The sequence below is a fragment of the Protopterus annectens genome, chromosome 8.part0, assembly GCF_019279795.1.
Source record: "Protopterus annectens isolate FY-2018-M chromosome 8.part0, PAN1.0, whole genome shotgun sequence".
Lineage (NCBI taxonomy): Eukaryota > Metazoa > Chordata > Ceratodontiformes > Protopteridae > Protopterus > Protopterus annectens.
In genome coordinates, this window is record NC_056741.1 from 1,865,172,980 (window position 1) to 1,865,199,153 (window position 26,174).

General features: G+C 41.5%; 1 protein-coding gene across 1 annotated transcript in view; it reads left to right on the top strand.

The window, feature by feature from the left end:
- LOC122809687 (von Willebrand factor A domain-containing protein 5A-like) overlaps nucleotides 1–26,174 on the top strand; it is a 1,458,063-nt gene that overhangs the window by 1,171,443 nt on the left and 260,446 nt on the right. The window contains exon 17 of the mRNA XM_044081363.1: nucleotides 21,290–21,322. Within this exon, the coding sequence (XP_043937298.1) occupies nucleotides 21,290–21,322 (33 nt within the window). The remainder of the gene's footprint in view (nucleotides 1–21,289; nucleotides 21,323–26,174) is intronic.

Sequence of the window (26,174 nt, forward strand, 5' to 3'; positions counted from 1 at the left end):
GGTCATGTCCAAGCATAGCTTGCACAGTACACATGCATCTAGCAACTAACAGTGTCCATGGACACTGTTATCACAAGATAACAGTGTCCATGGACAAAATACAGATGCACAGCCCTCCACAGCAAAATTACACCTCATGTCCGGCAAATCATTTTGTCATGATCTAAGGACTGACGTCACTAATTAGTGACATACAGTTGAGTTCCATAAGTCATATCCTGCATAAAATGAATGCTAACATAAAGTGATCTATTCTAGCAAGTTTATAAGAGTAATGTCACACACTTATTTTTTTTCTTTTCCATCTCCAATCAAGTTTAAGCATAGCTGAGTCGGCGTGTGTGTTGTGCATCTTTGTGTAGCGCAGCTTAAATATCCAAAGGAGCTAAATAGATCCATACAGCCCAATTGTTGAAAATGCAATAGCATATTGGTTAGAGCATTGGCTTAGTATGCAGTCAGTCACAATTCAAGCCCCAATGCAGTCCATTCATTTTTATATGTGAAAACAGCAGTAAAAGTATGTTTCCTATATATAGGTAGTGAATAATATACATTTGTTAACCAGGCTAGTGTAGCAGGTCCAAATGTGAGGTGTCAGTGTAGTAAAGATGTGAAACCTCATATAAACACAAGTGTCCCATACAGTACAGCCACACAAGAATATAATGTAAGGAAAGCACATAGGGGGATGTCATGGCAGGTAAACATACATATCATAAGATGTTATTAATGAGGAATCAACCCCAAATCCTGATAGTCCAGAAAATGAAAGCTGAACAATGTTAAATTGTGCCCAGCTATGCTTATCTGGTGTAAGCATTGCTTAAATATGAATGCTTAGCAAGAAGTAGTGTATCTAAGCGGCTTTGCCCACTGGTAAGTAGTGCTTAGCACCTGTCCCTGTAAGCAATATATAGAATGGCTAAGCAGGTTTGCCCATTACTTAGCTTAGCTTAGCTTAGCTTGGCATATTCAAAAGCAACCAATCATGGCAAAGGGTGGGACATCAGCCCTATTTAAACCCCGTAGGTGGGAATACAGCCCATAACCTATTGTAGCTGATCACTGCAGGCACCATGGCAGGAGTTGGAGAAGGATCTTGCTGTTGGGTGCAGCGCTAGGGCATTCAGGAGTACAGGGTCATGGTCAGACTCCTTGTAAAAGACCATGAAGTGGCACTGCTGCAGGGCCAGTACCAGGGCTCTCAATACAAAGCAGAGGCCGGGGACCATCTTGCATGTGATCTCACTAGTGCTACTGGCATCCCTCAGACTGGTAAGCAGGTCAGGCACTATGTCACTGATCTTAAGCGTAGAAAGAGGGAGCACTGGGACCAATGGATCTTAGATGCTCAGGCACAGAATGTCTCAGAAGTGTGTAAGTATCAGTATCAATTAGTTGTTACCAAAGTCCAGCCTGTGTATGGGATGGATAGGTATGCATACATTTGTCTTTATCTCCTTACAGCTGCAGATGAGAGGGCTGTGAACATGGACTCACATGCCAGCAGGCTGCTAAGGCTGCATCACGAGGCTGTTGAGTACAAATCTAGCTTGCAATAGTCAGGGCAAATAAATAGAAAGGAGTAGAATGTCACCTGTCAGTAGCTAGAAATATGTATTATTTGTACTGAATAAAGGAGACATTAGCAGAGTAATAAAGATGTACAGGATATATATAACTTAAAGTGTCATTACCTGTCAATAAAACTGAAAACCCCAGACTGTTGTGGTATGTGTTATTATGAATCTAATTGTGTATAGGTTGTGCACAGCAACTATGGCTCTGACAGCATTAAGTAATTGAGGCTCATTTGACAAAGATTGTGGAGTTGTAAAACAGATTAACTATAGGAAATGTTCCATGCACCAAGATCTGATCCCTGAATATTAATGTTGTGTTAACTATTGTTTTCCAAACCGTAATATGTCAAAGCATGAATACACAAGTATCAGAACTAACTGCCATGCATGAATGTCAGTATTACAAGGCAGATTGTCCAAGCAAGAGAGTATTAGGCAGAAAACAGCCAGAAATAAGCAGCAGTTCCTTAGTAGATCATTGTGTTGAAACATAGCTTCTTGTGCCTTTTTGCAGAAACTGGCATGGTTCAAATCCCGGGAGTGATATTAAGCTGTATGCATAATCTCTCCCAAGAATATGTGAATATGTGTAGAAACAGTCAGGTAGTGTTAACAGAAATTTCCTCCACAGGTCTGCCAGGTAAGAAAAGGTACAAATTAGCTGTAAGAAAGCTGTAATTATTCACTGTGTACAACATCAACTGTCCAACCTCACCATTGCAAATGACATTATACATACATATACATTATACATACACTAAGTCGTCCCCTCCAAGGCATGTCCCTCAGGTGTCACTCTGTCATGGCTAGCAGTCACTGTCATCAACACCCAGGGTAACTGATAGAAATCAAGGTGGAGTATGGCAGTAGCACACACACAGTATAGTGCACTTATGTAACCTTGACTATATGAATATGGGTAAAAGAGTCAGGTAGTGTTAACAGAAATTTCCTTCACAGGTCTTCCAGGTAAGAAAAGGTATAAATTAGCAGTAAGAAGGCTGTAATTATACACTGTGTACAACACCCACTGTCCAACCCTAAGGCAGCAAATGACAACAATAGAAGTACATACACCAAGTAGTCCCCATCCAAGACATATCCCTCAAGTGTCATGCTGTCACGACTAGCCATCACTGCCACCAACACCCAGGGTGACCAATAGAAATCAAGGCAGAGTATGGCAGTAGCACGCACACAGTATATTGCACATATGTAACCCTGACTATGTGAATATGGGTAGAAACAGTCAGGTAGTGTTAACAGAAGTTTCCTCCACAGGTCTGCCAGGTAAGAAAAGGTATAAATTAGCTCTAACAAGGCTGTAATTACACACTGTGTACACATATGCCACTGCTCAACCCAAGGCCATAGGTCAATGTAAAGTGAGGTAATACCTGGAGCGTAATGAGTAGAACAATGATCATTAAAGTTGTGAGCAATCCAAGCCTATACAGTTGTTAATTGACAATTCTGTCTCTCTCCCCCACCCTATCTGCACCAATAATCTAAACACATAAATCAACGGGTATGTTTTTCACCAAAACTACTGTTGGGACATGTGTCATATTGCTGTACAAATATTTAAATGGTTGATTGTTCAAATGCTATCATTGGTGGCCTGTTGCTATCAAAGTAACCTGCATGCAATTATAATGCCTATTGTAGTTCCATATATGCATGTATTCTGTTTGCTATGCAACTGTTTCAAGTCTGTTGTTTTGGGTTAATGGGAACACCCATGCATGCTGTTATAACTAATCCTGGAATGTGTTGTTCATTACTAACCAACATATGTTGTAAAACATCAGCACCATAGCACGTCTGGGAAGGCCAATCCCAGCGGATCTGGCTGTCCCACCTCAGCCGGCCGTGGCAACAGGCCCCAGCACATCTGGGACCCAACCTGGGACCACCCTGTCCATTGGTCCTGCACCACCTCTGGGTGGAACCACCTCTTGGGATGGGACCCGTCCCCTCCTGGGAGCGGGCATTGACAGGACACTGTCACCCATAGCCAGGTCCGGGGATTGGTGCGTAGCATGCTCCAACAGGAATTCTGAGATCAGCTATGCCAGCTTGAGGGCCACATGGCGCAACTTGCAGGTCAGCCTCTCTCTCCTGCTCAGCGCCCAGCACAGCCACCTCTGGTGCTGTGAAGGTGCAGTGGTGACTGCCCATGGGTGGGGACCTCAGTTACACTTTATCCATTTAGGGGCCCATGGGCATCCAATTCCCAACCACTCTCCCCTTCCAGGTGTTTACCCCCACATGTGTCATATACCTCCCCTGTCTGCTGTCTTTCTGTCTTGTTTGTCTTACTACCCAACTTACCTCCCCAAATATACCTACCATCCTTTCCAAACCTCCAACTCTCACCTCAAAAAAAAAAAAAAAAAAAAAAAAAAAAAAGGCATTCTGTTTCTACAAAAAAATTTCGCCCTATGCATAGCTGTCCATTTTGCACGTGTCCATTGGACACATGTAATCCATTCCAGTTGGCATGACAACACATTACTGTTGTTCTCACTCCTCTCTCAGGGGTCTGAGTGCCGAAATTCACCTCCAAATTTTGCCGAAGTGCATAGCTGTTGCTGTACAAGAAATGGACAGCTGTGGACCTTTCCTACTCCCATCCTGCACATCCCTAGCTGTCCTTTCTGTTGTTTTTCCCTCTGTATGCCCCTTTTTTCACCACTTTCCTATCACCCCTTTTTCTTTTCTTTTAAAGAAATTAGCATGGGGGTAAGTGGTAGTAAGTGTAAGTAAGCAGCTGTAATAGGATTTGCACAGTTGTGAGCGATGCTAAGCGATGCCTACACAGATTAAGCAGTTTCCTATTTAACCATGTGTTGGCATAACTTAGCATCACGCAAAACCACACTAAACCACTTACAGCTGCTTAAAAGTGCCTTAATCACTCTGTATCCATCAGCCACTGTTCTACCTAGCAACAAAATAATCAGCCCTGACAAGTCTTGAATCCAGGACCCCCACACACCATAGTCAGAGCAATGTACCACAACACCATCTTAGATGCAAGAACTTCTGCTGCTGTAGGAAATACATTATTAAGTATAGGTATTGAATAGTATTGAGAAACATTTGTGGATGCTGTTGTGTTGTTATGTTTAAATTGTTTAAATATATACATATAAGATATGTATGGTGAAGGGAATATGTGACAGTATATACAACTATGTATACAGATTACATATAAAATATATACATGTAAAATATATCCATATTAACACACATATATATATATATATATATATATATATATATATATATATATATATATGCATATAAAAGGTATTTAAACTACAAAAAATATATATATAAAAATATACATGTATATATATATATATATATATATATATATATATATATATATATATGCATAAATATATAGATAGATATACTCATAACATGTAGTGGACTCATACCGCAGCACCATACCTTCCAACATCTTACTGCAAGAATGCTGGCCAATGGCTGTGACAATAGCGGGGGCAATGGGCCAACACTACGGACACAATGCAATTATTGCTCTTATAAATATGGAATGTTACTTAGGTAACACGGTTTGTGTCAGCATACATGTTCTGAAAGATGTGAGTACAGAAAATGTAATGTATGTCAGTACCTACTGACAGAAATCCTGACATCATCACACTGATGTACCAGAGAAACAAAATTGAGGACTGTCTGGAACAGACCAGAAATATGAGCCCTAAACCTGGACAGTGTCAGACAAGCATACCAGTTGATAGGAATGTGCAGAACCCCTCGGTGCAACAAATGTCGACCAATCCTGACAAAGTGGAGAGGTTAAAGCCGTGAAAATAGGGACAGATCTCAAATACTGGAGTAGAGAAGCTGACACAGTTGCTGCAGTAACACTCTCCTTCCTCTCCAAACATATATTGGCTGATATAGCACAAGTCCAAAAACCAATGGCTTCCCACTAGTCAGTGACTTAAATTCTCACAGCATCCCACTGATGTGGCAGAAATACACAACATGTATGGGTGCCAGGCAACAGTGCATGCCACAAATATCTGAACATAACATCACAGTAGGGAAACTACACTGACTTCTAGCCAGATCATCAAGCACTCTCTAAACTACAGCCAGACTGACATAACAATAACCCAAGTCCACTATGTGGAATTACACATTTATTTGTAAAGGTATCAGGTACTTCAGGGATGTAACAGCACTGAAAAACAGACACCAGTGAGAAAGTGCATACCCACAAGTAATTCCACCACAGTCACATACTGGTAAGCCAAATGAACAGTACACTATAAGGACCGTTTGAACAAAACCATCAGCATGTTTGCCACTCACACACTACCCCTACATATACTGGCCCAATTCACATTGTAGTATAATGCCTGATCATAGTACTGGACATGTCTCTGTCCTCCCCTGCAAACACATACAGTTGATAGAGCACCAGAAACTGGGGCAGCATGCAAAGTCAGACAGAAAAGGAACCATAACACTTACATGTACCCTCTCCCTACACAGGCCAAATAACACATTCACAATACACTGCTACACAATCCTGACAGTCTGTCAACAATTGCCAGAAATACACAGACCTCACAACTGTACAGAGCCCTACTGAATGTCCAGCCTTTGTCCTCCTATTTAAGGCCTCTTACACATAATGCGTCTGACAGTCTGATACAGCAGTGGGGATGATATCAGGAATGAAGTCACTAAATAATGATATACCATTCCTATCCACCTCTTATTGCATGACATCTGGACAAAGCCGGACATACATGGGGGACAGAGGCCCAAACACAGGGGCATCATTGACATATTGCTGTCATAAACTGAGAAAGTAGCAGGTGTAACAGGGTTTGTTGTAACATATCCGTTCTGAGGGACATGAAGTCAGAAACTCAAATGGATGGTACCGTTTACTGACTGTAATCCTCAGAGTATGCTACTGAACTTCCAAAGACAAAAAGACATGCAACATGCCAAATATAAGTGACCATACCCTGGCCAGTCCATAGATAGCCCTACATTTGAGAGTTATGTCAACCACATAACACTGTCAGACTTAAAATCATGCAGAACAGCCATATCCATACAAACCCTGTAAAACTAGCAGTACTTGAAATGTATGACAGCAAAACTTACATTCAGTCCCTATGTATGGAACATACTCTCCCAGACTGTCGGGCTGTCACCACAGTGTTTGTTGTAAGAGGTATTTCCAACTACCCTCTGTGATGCTGTCACACACCTCCATGAATTCCTCCCCACAGGCAAGGGAAAGGGCCAATGCCCACATGAATTACTAACTTATAGGAGTGTGTTTCCATGCAGGTGGCTATTGTAATGATGCCACAACTGTTCTACATGCAATTAGCAAGTGGGGGACTCCAATTGGTGCACAGGCCATCAGCTGGCCATGAACATTACCTACAGAAAGAAAGCTGTTGCCTGTGCAAAACTGATGTATTCACTACATCCTGGAGACAGAGAAAGAGAGAGAGGGAAACATGCAGAAAAAAAAAAACAAACAAACAACAGCAAGCAGGATATAACCACCTACACTTCCAAAAAAAGGTATGTCAAGCAAGTATGCATATAATGGACTGCAGTAGGGAGTATGTCAGAATGGGGAATAGAATGTTTAACATATCTATCTGAACCAAACTGGCTGTGCTGATACATTGCTGATCAGAACCTATGGCCATGGCATCTGTGTCTTTCTGTAGTGACATAGAATACAGCTCAGGCCCCTGAGTCACCCCAGGAAAAGATGGCTCACATATGACTACTACTGCAGTGTGTGTTGAACAATACTGACTGTGACACTGCTAGGCCAGCTACTGCTACAGGTATATCATCTGGATCAACAGCCTTCCCATTTGTAAACCTCTTCATAGCTATCTGTACTTCCCCCCCGATAGTCTGTTGCACTTTCTGATTCACCATACCCACAACATCCGTATGTCTCCCTCCCTCTCTCTCTCTCTCTCTCTCTCTCTCTCTTTCTCTCTCTCATTCCCCTCATTCAACAGCCCATCAAAGTACTGTTTCTATCTGCTCAACACACTCTCCCCGCTTGTGAGTATGTTTCCACCATTACCCTTTATCACCCTTATGTGCTGAACATCCTTCCTAGCTACGTGCCTCTGTCTAGCCAGTTGGTACAGGTCCTATCCTCCACCCTTGGTGTCCAACCTTACATACAACTACTCAGATGCCCCAATCTTAGCATTTGCCACCACTCTCTTTGCCATGCACCCCATCCCCCATACTCCTGTCTACTTTCTTCATCTGTCTGACAATCCCACTTCTCCTTCACCAACCTCTTTCTCCATATACTCCCCTGTACTCCCTCATTCCACCTCCAGGACTCCCTGTCCTCCTTCCTCTGTGAAGATGGCACACTAAACCCTGTTCTACTTATCCCCCTTACTAGCTCAGATGTAGTTACTCAGATATTTGGTAACTCTTCACTGCCACCCACTGCCTACCGTAACTCTACCCTGAACTAACCTTGCAGTCACCCTTGTACAGTATCCACCATTTGCTTTGTGGTGCTCACTCACACTCCTCCCCCTCTGCTTGATCACCAGTGTCATCCCACACACCAACATTCCATGCTGCCTAACTACACTTTCCACTGTTACCACTTTACAGTTTCCATTCCCCTTAAAACAGCCCACATGCATAGGAGTTAATCCACCTGTGTGCATCTCTCTCCACTCTTGTATGTCCAAAGTACTCTTGTCTCACCCATCACACATGCAACTAGCGGAGCATATGCACTAACAACTGCCATCATGACACCATCAAAAACCAGCCTCATAAACATAACTCTACCCAACAGTTATATCACCTCCAAAAACACCCTTGGCATAATGTTCCTTTAGATTAACCACTATACCATAGTCACCCCCATACACATCATTATAGAACTATTTGTGCCTGACTCTGATACAGACAGCCATGCCCCCCCCCTTCCATCTGGTCGGTGGCACACATGATAATATATCCACCTCCCTCTGTCCATATCAGTTAGCTCTGTCCCCATACCAGTCATACTTGCAACATTATGAAGTCCTACACTCACTACCACACACCTAGCCTTTCTCATCTCTGCCTGCCATATCAGCGGTGGACATCCTCCAGGGTATGTCTGAGAATACAAAGGCAACTGTACTACCAAATGATGTACATGTATTCCATCTATATGACAAAGGTGTCACAAATCTATGCCCGTACCCCAACATGTATGTGTGGCATCCTCCAGATGTCCTGCCCTAACAGGTTGACAGGAGTGACTGTGCAGCAAGAGTGAAATTAATGTGTGCCATACTGACATAGTACAGAAATGTATAGCAGGTATTACCTGTGCATATGTATGTATGGGTAGGTGTACCTGGCTGCCTCATAACAACTGACATGGGATGCAAAATGTCAGGTAAATAAGTTGTATATGTTGTACACATGTGTAATATTAGTTTCTGTGCATCCAACAGAGTTACACTTCTACAGTTACTGGTTGTAATTGTAGAGGTGGCCAAATTTGTTATGACCTTGTGTCCATGCCCACTACAAACAGATACATGACCACCCACATAACAATACCGTACTTGTAAAACCTGTCTCCACGACAGTAGAGTACACCCCTGTGCTGGCCAGCAGCAATGCACAAGGCTATATTGTCTGTACAGGGCAAAGTAGGAGCAGGCACTAACTGGGTAGTATATCAACCTTTGTCTGAATGAGCATTTTAGGTTACAGGTGGAGTACTGTTAGGCTAACTATGAGTACAAAGTGGACACATCCAGGTAGGGCAATCAGCAGGCCATCCTCACAAATGTTTGCAGTCTCAGAGACAACAACCCAATCCACCCTGTAATGGCAGTGAATCACAGCACATACACACACACCATAGCTACAGCCAACCTGCTGCAGAGAGGTTTAGAGCAGATATCAACCCCTGGTCCACCATCAGTATAGGTGGATATGCACAGCACATGCACCCCTCCCCTCATCATCATGGATCAGGTGCAAACTGCCTAATCAAAGTTAGCAACAGCAAGTGCCCTTGGGGTTTGGTAACATTCCTGTCTGCATTCTACATGAACCCAGGGGTCCACTAGATATTACCGAAAGCTCACATTACCGAAGCCCATTTGACTGAGACCATAATACCGAAAGTTCATTTTACCGAAAGTCCATATGACCGAAAACTCATTTGACCAAAAACCAGCACTGGCAGGTATATGCCCATTTCCCCACTGTAGCGTGACCCTGGAGTGAGAATATTAAGTTGGGGGGTGTGGGGGGGCACAGCCCCCCACATAATTGCAGTTTATGTGCTATTATATTAATGTGTATCCATTAAATATACATGAAAACTTATAACATCAGTACAAGGTTATTGCAAACACATTAATATAATAGTACATATTTGTGTTCCAGGTGTCTGTGTGTCAGCAGGATGTGGCCCTGCAGACATCACCAATGAAGGGAATAGCAGTGTAATAACACATCAGCCATGTCATAGCCAAGGTACAGCTGTATCTGCACACATTTCCCAGGTCTGTGTAACAGTTATTGCACGTTCGTTGCAGCTTATAGGGCTGAAGGGTTGTAGATAAGTCTATGGTGGTTGATATTAACTCTTGTAGGGTGGACAGATTGCTAATGCCCACAACCCCAGAGGATATTGTGTCAACCGAACACACAAAGAATAGTGTTCACACACACATACACACACACACACACACACACACACACACACACACACACACACACACACACACACACACACAGGATCACAGATGCCAGTGTTGTGTTTGGAACCCCTACCCATCTAGTTGTGATACCACACCATTATGCGGTTATCGTAGGTGGCACAGGACTACTAGTGTGATGAGTGTTAGAGGGTATCTGACAGATGAATCACATCACATGACTTGTGACACATGGTAATGGTGGGTGTACTGGGTGTGAGAGTGCTCATAATAGTGTCCTTCCAGCATGTCCTATTGATTGTGAGGATGGGGTTGAGATATCTGGGGGCATGTCGTGTGGATAGATTGGTGTCCTCAGATGTAGCATTCCTGACAGGGGTGGGTCAGACATGGCTGTGTATGTCAAGAGATTGCACCTCACTAGCCAATATGACCCAGAGAATCATTGCAGTTGTTGGAGTCTGTCTGTATGGGGCAAGTGTGTAATACCTAAGATCCTCTTTGTGAGGTACATTTGCAGCCACATCTGTTGTTGCTGGTGTCCAGTGGGGTACATAGCACATGGCCCATAGTACACATTGATTGTCCTACTGAGGGGAGTGTACAGGGATTCACTGTCCTTTTACTTCCTGGATTCAATATCCTGAGTCAGGAGAAGTGACACATGGAAGGACATTCGGAAGACAGTGGCACTGTGGTGGTCACCATACAGCTCACTGTCGACATTGCATTACATTATCGGAACCATGTCATACCCAAGGGGGATGGTGGCACATCATCTGGATGAAGAATATGTCCAAGGTTCAGACAACAGTCATAGGTCTCAGATAGGCCTTTTTGAAAGATACCAATCTTGCGTGGGGGGAGGTAATAATAGCACCCTCCTGGTAGTCATCTGAAAACTTTTTTAGCCAGGGCACGTTTGTATTGGACTAGTCCTCAGAGGTGTGGATTCCACACATGAGGGAACCCAGGTCCACAGCCTGTGGGACTCCACTCGTAAATATTCAGCAGTCTGACACGGTGCCCGCTGCTTTCACACTGTGGGTTGTATCTCTGTGCCAGTTTGCAGGCCATCTACTGATGAAGGTGTGGCTGCCTACCTGACTGTGTTTGTGTATGCTTCCTGAGTGGGGAGCAATATCCAATAATTAGATGGGCAGCCTAGCTTGTTATCTATTCCATACTGCCACATAGTTATTGCACAAGGCACAATGCTTATAGGGCTGCAGAGTGTCTACAGGTCCCTTTACAGTGGATGGCAACTGTTGGCCTTATAATGTGGACACTGGAACATGTACTGGGTGGGCAACAGCAAATAGTGGCAAAACCCACCCCCAAGTGGTATGGTTCTCACACAAACACAACTCACCCAAAGACAGACAGTATACTGTTCACACACACATGTTTACATTTGGCAGGACTGAGATTAGAACTCTTACCTAACTAGTTATTTGTACTATAGTATTACACAGTTATCGCACATGCCACACACACACACACACACACACACACACACACACACACACACACACACACACACACACACACACACACACACACACACACACACACACACACTTTTACATTTGCTAGGACTGAGATTAGAACTCCTACCTAACTAGCTGTTTGTATTATAGTGTTGCACAGTTATTACATGCACCACAAAGCTTATGGGTTAAGATCTGACGAAAGGTACTTCTAAGGTGATTGATATCTGCAGGACTGCTAAAGCTGGGAAAGGGGAAGTTTTCTGGGTTTGAATGGACCCAAAAGCTTTTACTTATAAACACAGAAACACTTTAATATTTGCCTGGACTGAGATTAGAACTCCTACCTAACTAGTTGTTTGCACTATAGTGTTACACAGTTATCACACAAGCTGCAGAGCTTATAAGGTTGAAGCTTGACAAAAAGGACTTATATGGTGACAGACATCTTCAGGACTGCTAATGTAGGGCAATGGGAAGTGCACTGGGTGTGGAAGGCCTGTTTATTCCTATATCCTACTGACATTTCTCTAAGGGTATGAACATGCCCAGTGTGACCTTTTATACTATTTGTGGGACTCCATTCCAGGGTTGTTGTACTCCAGTCTGGTTTGTTTTGTGCTATGGCCATACCTCTCAACCTGTTGGTTCAGGATATATGGAGATGGCCTATCAAAATGGGGTGACAATGGGCTATACTATGATTGTGACTATTACTGTCAGTAATGTATGGGTTGCTAGGGTTACAGGGCTTGTTTTAGCAGACATCCGACATATATGCCATTTGACACTGTCATGTATTTTTTCAGTACCACGTGACATACCTTCTCAGATCATCACAGTGTTTACCAGGGTAATACAGGATGGATGATGGACACACCACAAATATGTCCATATGCTATGCATTCTTGCACAATCCAGCCTGTTGAGAGGTGTGCCTATGAGCAATTGACTGCCAGAGCTGTGGAAACAGTCTAGCACCTTGGTGGTATATTACAATGTTGGATTTTCTGTGCATTTCTGTTCTGGCCTGGTCTGATTTGCAGTCCATGGTTGGGTAATATAAGTCAGACAGGATCAGGGTGACAGGCAGACCCCAGATAGATTTGTAGGGGATAAGATAGGGGGGGGAATCCTGGGTCAGATATGTTTGCCTATAGCTACAAGTGCTTTGCATAGGGGTCTGCTCAAAGGTTGACTGCACTTGGAGTGTCTTGTGTGTGTTAGACTGTTTGACAAGCCTGGAGATGTGTGCTAGTCTGACATATATATATATGGCCCACCTCATTTTGCTTGGATGGCCACATTTTGGGGTCACAATGCTGCCAGACCTGCTGTGATATCACTGTGTAAAAGTTTGTAGGTGGGTATTAAAAGGACGTTGCCATGTGGGGGCCTTTGCCAGGCATTTCTGTATGGTTTCCTACAGCTGATCTGCTGGGTGAGGCTGAGGGTGGGTATGCATCCCCCACTTTGACATCCATGCATGTGATCTCTGAACCCCCCCAGTTATTTGGCTCACCACATATATTGCAGTGGTATTTGTCACCTAGGGTGGTACTGCATGGTGTGGGTAGGCCAGTACTGGGAATACACTTCCTGCTGTCCCACAGAGCTGTCAGTTGTCTGTTGCTATCCCAGTAAGCTGCCACATTCCCTTGCATGCTTGACTCAATACCATAGATGCTATCAGGACATTCCACTCCAGTCATTAATTTTATTAAGGTGACTGACTTACTTTGTGCCTGAGGCTGTTGTGAGGATGGTGCTTGAGGGCTGACTATGTTGGATGCATGCAGTACACTGCCTATACATGGTAAGGTATAGGTGGTGTGATGTTTGGCATTCATTTTACTGTGTGTGCGAGTCAGAGAAACATCAGTCCCTTTGGCCCTATGGTGTCATTGTATGTGCTATGCATTGCATCTTTGCCAAGGCTAGGGCATACTGGGCACGCCTCCATCTGCCTACAGGAGCAGGCTCGGTATGCTCCTCCTCTGAGTACCTCTGTGCCTGTGGAGACCTTGACAATGGTGGGGGTCTGTGTGGCCCTTCCCCATCTTGTACTTGCTGCAGCTGTTTCCGCAGGATCATATTGTGTAGCATGGTACATACTATGAACATGTGTTCACATTTGGCTGGAGAGTGCTGCAAGGCTGCACTGGATAGGTCAAGGCAGCGGAAACATGACTTCAGCATCCAAAACACACACTCTGTAATGATCCTGGTTTGTGTGTGTGCCTCATTATGGCGTCCTTGTGTGTGTGTGCGTGTGTGCATTTCAGATGGGTGTCATCAGCCACAGCTCCAGTGCATAGCCAGCATCCCCCACCAGATGGCCATATGGGATGTCCCCACTGTCAAACACCTGGTATAGCTGTGATGAATGCCAAATGTGGGAGTCGTGGTAGCTTCCAGGGCTGCCAGCACACACGTTTATGACAATGCCCTGGGAATCGCACACAACCTGGCAGCTGATGGAGTGGAACCCCTTGTGGTTTAGGTAGACCCTACCCTGGTCACCAGGTAGTGCTTTGATGTGGATGTGCATGCAGTCTATGGCACCCAGTGCCAATGGGTATTCTGCTACATGATGGAAGAGACGCATATTGCTGGTCCTCTCCTCACGGGTGCTGGGGAAGTAAATGTGCTCAGCGGCATGTAGTCACATGGCATCCAGGAACTGGTGGAGTATCCTGGATGCAGATATGTGTGAAACCCCCATGATATCCCCAGTTGGTCTTTGTGAAGTACCAGTAGCTAGTATTCTTAAGGTTACACATACCTTGGTATCTACTGGGATGGGTTCTCCTCTGTTGGTTCTGGCTCTGAGGTGAGGCCGGCACAGTTTAACAAGTTGCTAAAGTATGTCTCTGTCCACCCTCTAGCGCTCTACAATTTCCAGATCATGTAGACCCTGGTAGGTTACCCTGGGTCTGAACATTGTTCTCTTCTTCCTCAGTCTGTGTTGGTTGTCAGCATTTACCTCTTCATCACCCTCAATCTCTAGCATATACTGATAGATCAGAGTAACAGCAGCCCCTAACATGTTTTGTTAGATTTGTCAGTTTAAAATTCCCCAGAATGTGTATGCCAGTGGTGTAGAGTTTATGGGAAAAAACAAACTGAAAGGTGTTAGCATAGTTTATAGTAGTGTGTTGTGCTGCTGTCTGTGTAATTCTCTGATTCAGATACATTCCACCTGCCAGCTATGGTAATTCTCCTTGATTGCCTTCCTTCTGCTGTTTTCCCTTCCCATTTACTCCCTGTTTAAGCCCTGAAGCATGCCGTGCATTCTCAGTGCTCAAATGTCAACAGTTCAGCTATTCTCTGTGTTTTTGTTTCTTGTTTTAGGCCCGGTGCATACAGCGCACACCCGTTTAGTGTAAGGAAACACTTCTGAGCAGACCTGGCCCTCCCTGGATGTGAACCCACACTGCATTTCATAGTAGTAGAAAATACAGCCTCAGACACATACCCTTCCTTAGCTGTGCTCAGCTAAGGGCAAACACAGGCCACTGAACTCCAGCGTGCTTATAACAAGCATGACACACACCCTTTTCATGTTTGCTGCTCCTCCTGTCTACACCATGGTCTGACACTTAGAAGAAATCTGTGATTCAGTATAAATCCCCACATTTGCATACACCACTGACTTACTCCTGGGTTACTACACTTACACTGAGCCTTTCCCTTAGCAACCACTATTCCCTGGTATTGTTTTCATTCTGTATGCCATTGACTATAATGGCAAAATGCAGATTTCTGTAAAAAGTTATTTTTCCCCTTTATTTTTTACTTTCAACACAATTCTGTTTGCGCTCCACTGCCCTGTGGTTAAATGGCCAAGATCGGCCAAAAAAAAAAAGTTTTATTTAAAAAATTTACAACAGTTTTTCATGCCAATGGCCATATATTTGGCTATTGGCATGCCTAATACATGGGATACATGTTTTATTTGAGGCTGTCATGCCTCCGTTTTCTTATTTGCAGAAATGTATTCAGCTAGTAACTGAATACATTTCTGCAGGTTACACTATTCCTGCACAGACGCCTGCCTGCTTGCTGAATCACTAATTCACCTCATTTGCATAGTTTTCACCAGCAAATTAGGTAATTTGCATAAGGCAGTGGTGTTCATGCAGGAATAGTGTAGGACCGCTTGTGCATGTCCCGGGATCCCTTTGCTAAATCGCTCGGTGGACATATTGCGTGCAGCAGCTCCTGCACTATTCCTGCACGTTGTTCAGGGCTTCTTGAATCTCGTGGAGTATCTAAAACATAAAAAGAATATTTCTTAAAAGTACAGCATAGAAGTGCATGTTTAGCCAACACATTTTTAGAATCCTTATTTTTAATAGCTGTTACATGTTCTTACATATGTTTGTTAAAATTTCTAACGGTTTTGCCCACATAAAAGCTGGGACAGGATTTGCAAAATGCTAAGTGTACCATTCTTTGAGTGTAACAGCTGTATCTGCTTCTGGCCCAGATTAGAATATTGTTATATTGTAACGTAATGCAGGAACCGTCACAAACATATCAACAATATTTACAATGCTGGCAATGAAAAGTCCTAAGACAAGAAAAATTTGATATATTGCAAAAAATCGAAGTTAATCCATCTCATTTCAGAAACTGATTTTAGGTTATGTTTTCTTCAATATCCAAAAGTAGGCTTGCTGTCAACAACACTAGCCAACACTTTATTACCTAAAATAATTTTCCAATTATCCATAATAACATTTCTAATAATATAATTGTCACAAGAAATAGGTAATAAAAAAGAGATGGAAAATTCATCAGGCGTCATGTTCGATTCAATTTGTTTTTATTCTCATAGTTATAACCATGCAAACTAACAATGGCCATGTATGAGTTCAATAATTACTGTGCTGAAAATAAAAATGTTAAATTTTTGGTATACATCCTCATGCTTTAAAAACAGATAGCAACAGTAGCTCATTCAACTCAAAATCAAGCATATATAACTTGAGAAAAGGATGGCACAGAAAACATGCACACAGACATATGTATATGTGGATCTACTTCATCTGATCGGCATTTCAGAATGTCAACATTCATATGGCCAAGACCATATGATCGGCATTCGAAATGTCAACCATAGAATAAAAAATAAAAAACACAAAAAAGCTTACCTTCATGCTGCTAGCAGGGCCCTTGCTCCCCCTGTGGGGCTCCACCCTCCACACCCTGGAACTTAAATATACCAACTCCAAGATCGCACTACAGTGTGGAAGATGGAAATCTTTCCATTCCGCACTGTACAGAGATGCCAGTTCCACATGGTTGACATTTTGAATGTCGATCATATGGTCTCAGCCATATGATTGTCGATATTCTGAAATGTCGACCATGTGAAGGGAACCCGTATTTGTGTGTGTGCATATATATATATATATATATATATATATATATATATATATATATATATATATACATACACATGCATACACACATATACATGCACACACACACACACATGTATATATATATATATATATATATATATATATATTTATATATATATATATATATATATATATATATATATATATATATATACACTCATCAATCTGAAGTTGTACAGGACGACAAATCGTAACTTATTCCATCGAACCTTGGCAACAAGTACTAATGTGGGTCATTTGGAGGGTAAGTCCTTTGCTTCTTCTTTATTACCCCAAGAACATAAGAAACAAGTGCTAAAATCAGTCCTTCTGGTCCTGTTGGTATGCAGTAATGCTTCTTTCCTATAATTAGTAAAATGGAATTTCACGGGTATGGTTTAGTTAACTTGCTAATGGCTACCTTAATTGATTTTTTTCATATAAAGAGGCAGATATATAATGGGCATAAAATATGAAAATGTGAAAAAATGTTTATTTTTCTAGAGTGTACTTCCCTGTGAATTCCGCAAGTTCAGTTTTAAAGCTAAGAATCCATTTGTAGAGTCACACTACACTTTTGAGGATGCACATTTTCTGATGTATTCCTGGACATTCATATGTATTACCTTTATGCAATATCTTCTAATTGTGACAGCAAAAATACTGCAATTGTAGAAAATAGTATGTTGGGACATATTTGTCTTTATTTGCTTTTTACTAATAAAATGCTAAAATATAAACATTTAGTTGCTCATTCTGTAGACTTCTGTGTTTTGTGTAACATTTACATTTGTAGCATCCTCCTGTGTTTTTGGAATTTTATTTGTTATAGAAGAATGGACTTTTTTGTTATTTGCTGTGATGCCCATGCCCTGGCCCAGCAATCAAGAAGCCTCAATCCTCACCACTAATACCAGGGAGGACATCTCATATATGAGGAAAAGATAACAAATACACACAGTAAAGTACAATTTCCCTTAAGAGCACACAGAGATCACCATCAGTCTGGGTGTGGTCACTCCCTTGCTCCCCATGTCCCCAATAAGACTCCCCACTGGCACAGCTATAGGGTCCAGATCTCAGCCTAGCTGGCAAGCTAGCCTTCAGTACCCTCTCTGTACAACCAGTGTTTCATGTCCCTGCCCAAGTAGCTGACACACACACACATGCACACACACACACACACACACACACACACACACACACACACACACACACACACACACACACACACTTTGAGATAAGTATTTATACAACTTCACAGACACTCCTGGGAAAGGCTGACACAGATTATGTAGCCCTTTACCCAGACAATATGGTAGTAATTACTGCCACCACCAGCTAATATTTATCAGCTACCCAAAGGCCCTTAAAATGGTGTCCAATTATTACTGTGCAATATTATTATTCAATTGATAAGTGTAACTAAACAGTCTAAGGCTTTTTATAGTGGCTTTGTACAATAAACTCTATAAATATGCAATGTACTCTACAGCTTAACTTGTCTCTACACAAACCAGCCACAGTTGAAAAGTGTTTACAAATATTTAATAATAAATACTAAAAACACAAGACAATACTACTACACCACAATGCTATTCAAGAGTTCAGAGATCACACAGAAACTTAAAACACTACTGTAGGAAAGTTCTGATATAACAGAAAAACACCTAGTCTAATCATTATAGTCCTAGCTATGTCTACAAGAAAACATACTTCTAAAGTAACTTACTTACATAGAACAAGGCAGTGCTGAGTTAGATAGTCAGACAAAATGCTTACAGTCTCTCTCTGAGCAATAGTTTTTAAAATCACTAACACATTTCTGCTGGGCCCTCCCAGATTACATTATTTTGACACTTGTTCCCAGTATACACATTACATCATTTTGACACTTAGTCTGAAGTTCCCAGACCAACAGGCTACATTATTTAGCAAGCTAACACCTGCTCAGAAAACTACACAAATAAAAGACATTTCACATGTGCACTTTAGTAATTATTTCTTAAGTTAAAACAATAGAAAGAATGTGATAGCCCAGATGAAATGGATCTGAGCTCTGGAGATCAAAGAACATACAAAACATAATTTTAATTTCAAAGAACATTTGAAATGGTTGGCTTAGTTTTCCTTACAGCAGATGGCAATGTTGCTATAATCTTGAAGTTCACATTTTACAGTGTTTTCTTTCATTTAAGAAACAAGCCTGTATTTTACATGTATATTTACAAATGCCAGAATTATGTATCAAATTCTATTTGGCTAGGCTGGCAGCCTTCACCCTTCTCTACCAGGCTTCATATTTGCCTATTTGCAAAAGAGCCAGAAGGGATTTGCACATTAAATATTCATTTTAGATAACATTATGCTGTATGATATTCATTTTCCAGAACTACGTTGTTTTGTTTTACTTTTAAAGTTTTTGACAATTTACAAAACAGAAAACAATAAATAAAATAAAATGTGTATGAGCAACATCACACTTCATGAATTGAGTTTTCCACTGATTAGTTACCTATCTTTTTTTTGTTTGTCAGTTTATATAATTTCAGGGAATGTTTGCTTAGCATATCTTGCAGGTGGTAGGGGATCATACATACTGAAGTATGTACCTACTATGCAGATATAGTGTGTGGAAAAAGGCTCACAAAAGTTGTGTATTCGATTTGTACCATATCTCAGTTTGGCCAAAGGAACATGTGACATCGTACTTGGCAAGCACATGGTGCACTCTGTATATACAGATGAGAAACCCTTTCAGACTATCCCAGGCAAAGCTTTTCATGACAGCCATGACAGTAGGAGAAGAGTACCAGTACTGCATTATATCACATTGCAGAGTGACTACTGACCTGACAAAAGACCTTATACAGCCAGTGGTATATAGGTTCTGATGCTGGTACTGACAATTTTCCAGCAAATGAAATATTGACACATTCCTAAATATAGGTTGGTCACACAGGAGTTCCTAGAAATATGTCATACTCCAACATCATTGCAAGCAGTTCTGTGCATTACTCCAGGATAACTGCTAATACACGGTTAGAGTTATTCACTGGCAGGTGACTGTCTGTCATTCCAATACTGTTCGAAAAACACAACAGTGGTGCATTAACACTGAGACATGTAATGAGTAAAAACTGTACATCCAAATACAGTGTAACAACATGCCAGCACAGTGGCATCAGTCACTGATGTGTCTATCATAATAAGATATTAATGAGGGCAGGTATTCTTTCAAAGTTGATGTTGCCAGTGTTCCACATTCAGATGCCCTTATGCTAGAGATCACATGCCACAGAATATGACTTTCTATGGTGAATTCATGGTTCCTGCAGATGCAGTATACATAGTTTCATTGCACAGATGCATAGAAAGCATCCACAATGCTATTATTTTACTGGGGCCTTTACAATTCTGTTCATATTCCTTGCCATGACCTCTTTTACATCCTACTATTTGTGAATTATTTCCCTTTACATACTGCTCATTGCCATATTTCCTCATATGGCACACTGAAAAAGCAAATGTGTAGTCTGTGTATTTTACCCTCCAGCTATTGCACTACTAAGGATTGATATGATGTTTGAATACTTAATTTTACATTTGTCCATATTGTGGCCAGCCCAACACATACTCTGCAACTGGTGTGCATATGAGAGGTTGACTAAGAATCTGTCTATAAATGCTACACTTGATTTTTAATAAGGTATTAGGCAGTTATATTAGCTTTGTGAACAGGGATAGATATTTTACTGTGGACAGCCTAATACTATAGCAAAGGCTACCTGTGCCTATAGAGAGATCTACAACAGTGGATTGTATTAATCATCCCCTTGTCCTTTGAGTTTCTTCCTTTAAATACAGTTTTATTGCTGAAGGATCTTCATTCCTGGATGACTTTTAGACAAAAGTGGTGTTACATAATTATGAAATTATCACTTATTTTACAAATATGTTCATGTGGAATAACTTTTTTCTCTTATAGTACTTGCTGTGTTGCATTCAATGTACTTATATTAGTTTGCTAAAACTGTGAAAAACAAACATTTTAGGCGCTTTGGAGGCTGTTTTCAAGCATTTACAAGGTATGTTTTAGTGAAATGTCATTCCGTTTGTAAGTATTGCTATGCTGAATAACATAATGGTTTCTTCATAAGTTTTATCTTTTTTATTTCAGTAAGCAATTGAGTTAATTTACTTCCTGCTGTTTGCACGCTATTTTTGTTACCGAACATGACATGCTTATTATTCATATGCTTTGCATGATATTGCTTTTATTTTGCTTGTTAACCAGGACTGTGGGCTGATCCAAGTAAACACATTTCAGGCATGTCCTAACCCAAACTGACAGAAATAAACAATTACAATGTGATTATTATTTTTTTTAAATACTGTAACAAAAGCACTTGGGTAGCAGAAGAAAAGCATGTACGAGGTTCATGAATAAATATTGAATGCTATGATATTACAAATCAAATAAATACTCATGCAGAAAATAAAGGAAACAAGTTTATGTACAATATATTTTTGCATAAATGGTGTGCAATAGCAATTTTGTTGCTATGATCCTATTGAAAATTAAAAACTGAGTAGATAGCAAAAATGAAAGACATAGAGACTTAGACTGCTTTGGGGCATCTACAGTGGTGTGCAGTATCCTCAAGATAGAAGAACATGGACCACAGACTGCACACCGTTGCAGGGCTAGCTACTCGACAGTGTAAAATACTGCTCTAGATGATTTGGTCATGTTGACTAATGTTCAAATGGGCATGGGTGGTTACCGGTGATAAGTGGTTTGATGACCCAGACTAGTCCAACCTACACCAGGGATCCATGCTAATGGTGGGAGGGGTGTATATGCCCCGAATGGCTAGTGTGTGCCCACCATAAAGCCCAGCAGCCCTGGGTCAATAAGCTACTAGCCAGCCGGTGTATAGTTGTCTAGTCTGGGTCAACTGCAATAGCTCTGTTGAGTGAAAGCTGGACATAAAACCAATCAACCTGCTAAACATGAACTAAGAATTGCCACACTTAATATGGGTTCACTGATGGGATGCAACTTGGAAGTGGAGGACATGATGATACAGAGGAGGATATATATCCTATGTATCTAAGAGACAAGATGGAAGGGCAGTGCAGCAAAGACACTTGGCATGGGATCCAGACTCTACTACTCAGGAGGGGGACAGGCTAGAAATGGTGTGAGAATTGTGGTGAGAGCCAGGCTTCAAAAGGCAGTGAGGGATATCATCAGAATTAATGACAGACTCATGGCAATCAGACTCCAGTGTAATGATAAGGCAGTATTCATAATCTCAGCCTATGCCCCACAGCAGGGTTGTGATAGTGAGGAAAAGAGTGCATTCAGATAGCAGTTGCAGGACCTACTAGGTAAAACAGGACAACATGAATTGGTGTTGATAATGGATGATTTGAATGCACATATTGGGACAGACAAAACAGGATATGAGGACTGTCTGGGTCTACATGGGTGGGGCAACAGGAATGAAGAAAGAGGCTGTTCTAGACTTCTGTCTAGTAAATGGCTTGATAGTAGCCAACACATGGTTCAGAAAGAGAGATAGTCACAAGATCACATACAAGAGTGGCCAACATGCAGCTCAGGTAGACTTTATCGTAGTAAGGAAAAGGCACTGGGGAAGAATCAATGATTGCGAAATCATCCCCAGTGAAACAGTCAGCCCACAGCATAAACCACGGATTGCCACAATTAGCTGCAAGCAGTGGTCAGAAAAGGCTATAAGGTTAACAGAGACCAGGCTGAAGACCTGGAAGTTGACTGGGGAGAAAATACAATGGTTCAAGGAATTACTCAGGGCTCTAGCACCCCAAGAAGAGGAGGAAATAGGTGGAGTTGAAGAAGAATGGCAGCACCTCAAAACAGCATTTGTGAAGGCTACATAACAGATATGTAGCCGAGTCAGGTATGGAAATAAGGTACATAAGGATAACTGGTGGTGGAATGCAGAAGTCCAGGAGGTCATCAGCAGAAAGAAGGAGTGCAGGAAAAAGTGGAACATAGAAAAGACTGACCAGGCTAGGAAAGAATACTGGTTGGCTAACAAAAAAGCTAAGAAAGGAGTTGCAATAGCAAAGAATACGGCATCAGAGGCATTTTGCCAACTTCTGGAAAGTGACTCATTAGGTGGCACAAAAAAACTATATCAGGTTGCAAGGCAAAGACAGAAAGATAAAGAAGACAGACACCCTTCATAAGAGATGCCAGCAACAACCTGTTCACACATCCGCAGGACATCAAAGGCAGATGGAAGGAGTATTTCCAGCAGCTTCTTAATGAAGAAAACCCCACAGAAGCTGTACTGTCCCAGAAACAGCCTATGGTGAGAGAAGAAGAGGAGCCCACCATAGAAGAAGTAAAAACAGCACTAAGGAAGATGAAGTCAAGGAAAGCAGCAGGCACAAATGAGGTCACAACAGATTTGATAAAGATGCTGGGTGAGATAGGGGAGAAATGGTTTGTGAGGGTACTAATAGCCGTGTGGAGAGAAAGGCATATTCCAGAAGACTGGAGAGTAAGCATACTCATGCCAGTGTACAAGAACAAAGGGGACATCCACAACTGTGGGCAATACAGAGGAATCAAATTCCTATCACATTGCATGAAAGTTCTAGAGAGGGTGATTGATAAATCAATATGCAGAGTAGTAGAATATAAGATGGGAGATGAGCAGTTCGGATTCAGATCAGGATGCAGCACAACTGACCCAGTATTTGCAGTAAGACAGATAGTTGAGAAGATGCTAGAGATGAGAAAAGAGCCCATCTGGGCATTCCTAGACTTGGAGAAAGCATATGACAAGGTCAAAAGAAAGCTGATCTGGGCAGTACTGCTGTGGTGTGTTTGGTAGACTTAGTGCAGGCTATGTACAAGGACCCAATGACTCAAGTATGAACAGTGTTTGAACTCAGAGAGGGGTTCCCAGTGGGAGTGGGTATACACCAGGGTTCAGCTCTGAGCCGACTGTTGTTCATACTGGTGATGGACTACATTAGCAAACAGGTTAGAAGGAACAGGTCAACAAAGTTGCTATATGCAGATGATGTGGCATTACAGGCAGACTCTCAGCCAGAACTCCAGCAAAGTATAGAGCAACGGAATGCAAAACTGAAGGCACATGGGATGAAACTAAGCACAGACAAGACAGTGGTAATGGCAGCAAACTGGGGAAATCAGAAGAAGCTGAGACTTGAGATAGAAGGGAAGATAGTAGAACAGGTAAATAGCTTTAAGTATCTGGGAGGGGTGGTTGAGGAGAAGGGAAGTCTGAATGAAGAGGTCAAAGCTAGAATCAGAGGGGCTGCAGCCAACTTACATAGAGTGTCAGGTGTAGTTTAAGACAGAAGAATATCAAAGAAGCTGAAAAGTAAGGTGTACAGGACAGTGGTGTGACCAGTACTACTGTATGGTACAGAAATCTGGGCAGTAAAAGCAGAGCAGACAACGAAGCTAGAGGTGATGGAAATGAAGTGCCTTAGAAAGGTGGCAGGATGCACTCTGTGGGACAGATGAAGAAATGAGGACATAAGAACAGAAGCCAAAAAAGCATCAATTGCAGAAAAGATCAAAGAGAACAGATTACAGTGGCTTGGACACATGCAGAAAAGCAGAAGACAGTCTGGTGAAGATGATTTGGGACAGACAGGAAGAAGGTAAGAGGAAACAAGGGCATCCAGCAAAGAGGTGGATAAATTGTGTGGAAGAAGATCTGCGACAGTCAGGCATGAGTGTCGAAGAAGGCAGAAGTGTGGCATTGAATTGAGAGAGACAGTGACAGTTAACATAATTCCCCAACCCCATGTAGAAAATGGGAAAAAGGGGGCTGATGATGATGATGATAGAAATTCAGAAGGAAATATGTGAAATAACAAGGATATAGGATGTAATTGCCATAAAGGAAAGAAGTGAGGGCCGTGAAAGTAAATGACTGAGACAACTAATACTGAATGGAATTGTTAGCGTTAGGAAATGGTAGGAGATAAGACATGGGCAGTGATGAAGGAGGAAGAAAAGAGGATAAAGTTACTAGCCAAGGCAATAGCTTAGCCAGAGAGGAGAAGAGGAACTTTGAGTAGGAAGACAGTAATGGGCGTTTGAGCAGAACACAATTTAGCAGTACAGCACAAAATCTGAGAATAGACTGAGTAGGTATGCAATTAGAAAGTGGTTGTGGAGTTAATAAATTTGCTAGGAAAATGACTACAAGAGGATCACTGTGTTTGCTACAGAGCAACTTTGTGTTAATCATTTGCAAATTCTAAATTTGTCTTAAAATGTGTAATTTTAATTTGTGTATATAAAATGCTCAAAGTGGAAAGATAAAACAAGTCAAAGATCAGTTATTATTATTATGACTCTTACATGCTATTACTTATGAGTAACAGTGAAAAATAAGTTTTCCTAACTAATAGGAGTAAATTATTTCTTTAGAAAGCCAGGGATTTCTCTTAGGCATGAACAAAATTCATAACAAGACATTTACACTAATATTGTATATGTGTGTATCTAAATATGTGTATATATAGAGAGATTTCACAGTTTAAATATGCATACAGAGATAGAAGCTTGAAAATATTAGTAAAGACTGTAACATGCTTTACTAACCAAAAAAATTTGCATCATAAAGTTGCAAATGCTGACCATTCACAAAGTAGCAATCATAATTTTTTATGTTTTATATAAACACCTTTTTTTGGTTCATTATTGTGACTATGAAAACATTCCATCATTTGAGTCATTTAAGCTGTTGCATGCTTTGAAACACATGCTAAACAAACATGTTTGGATATATTTCTCATGTACTTCGAGCTTGCACCTAGAAATCAATTGATAACTCAGTATTAATTTGTTCAGCCAAATATTTTTGCAATGCTCCTACATAATATAATCAATCA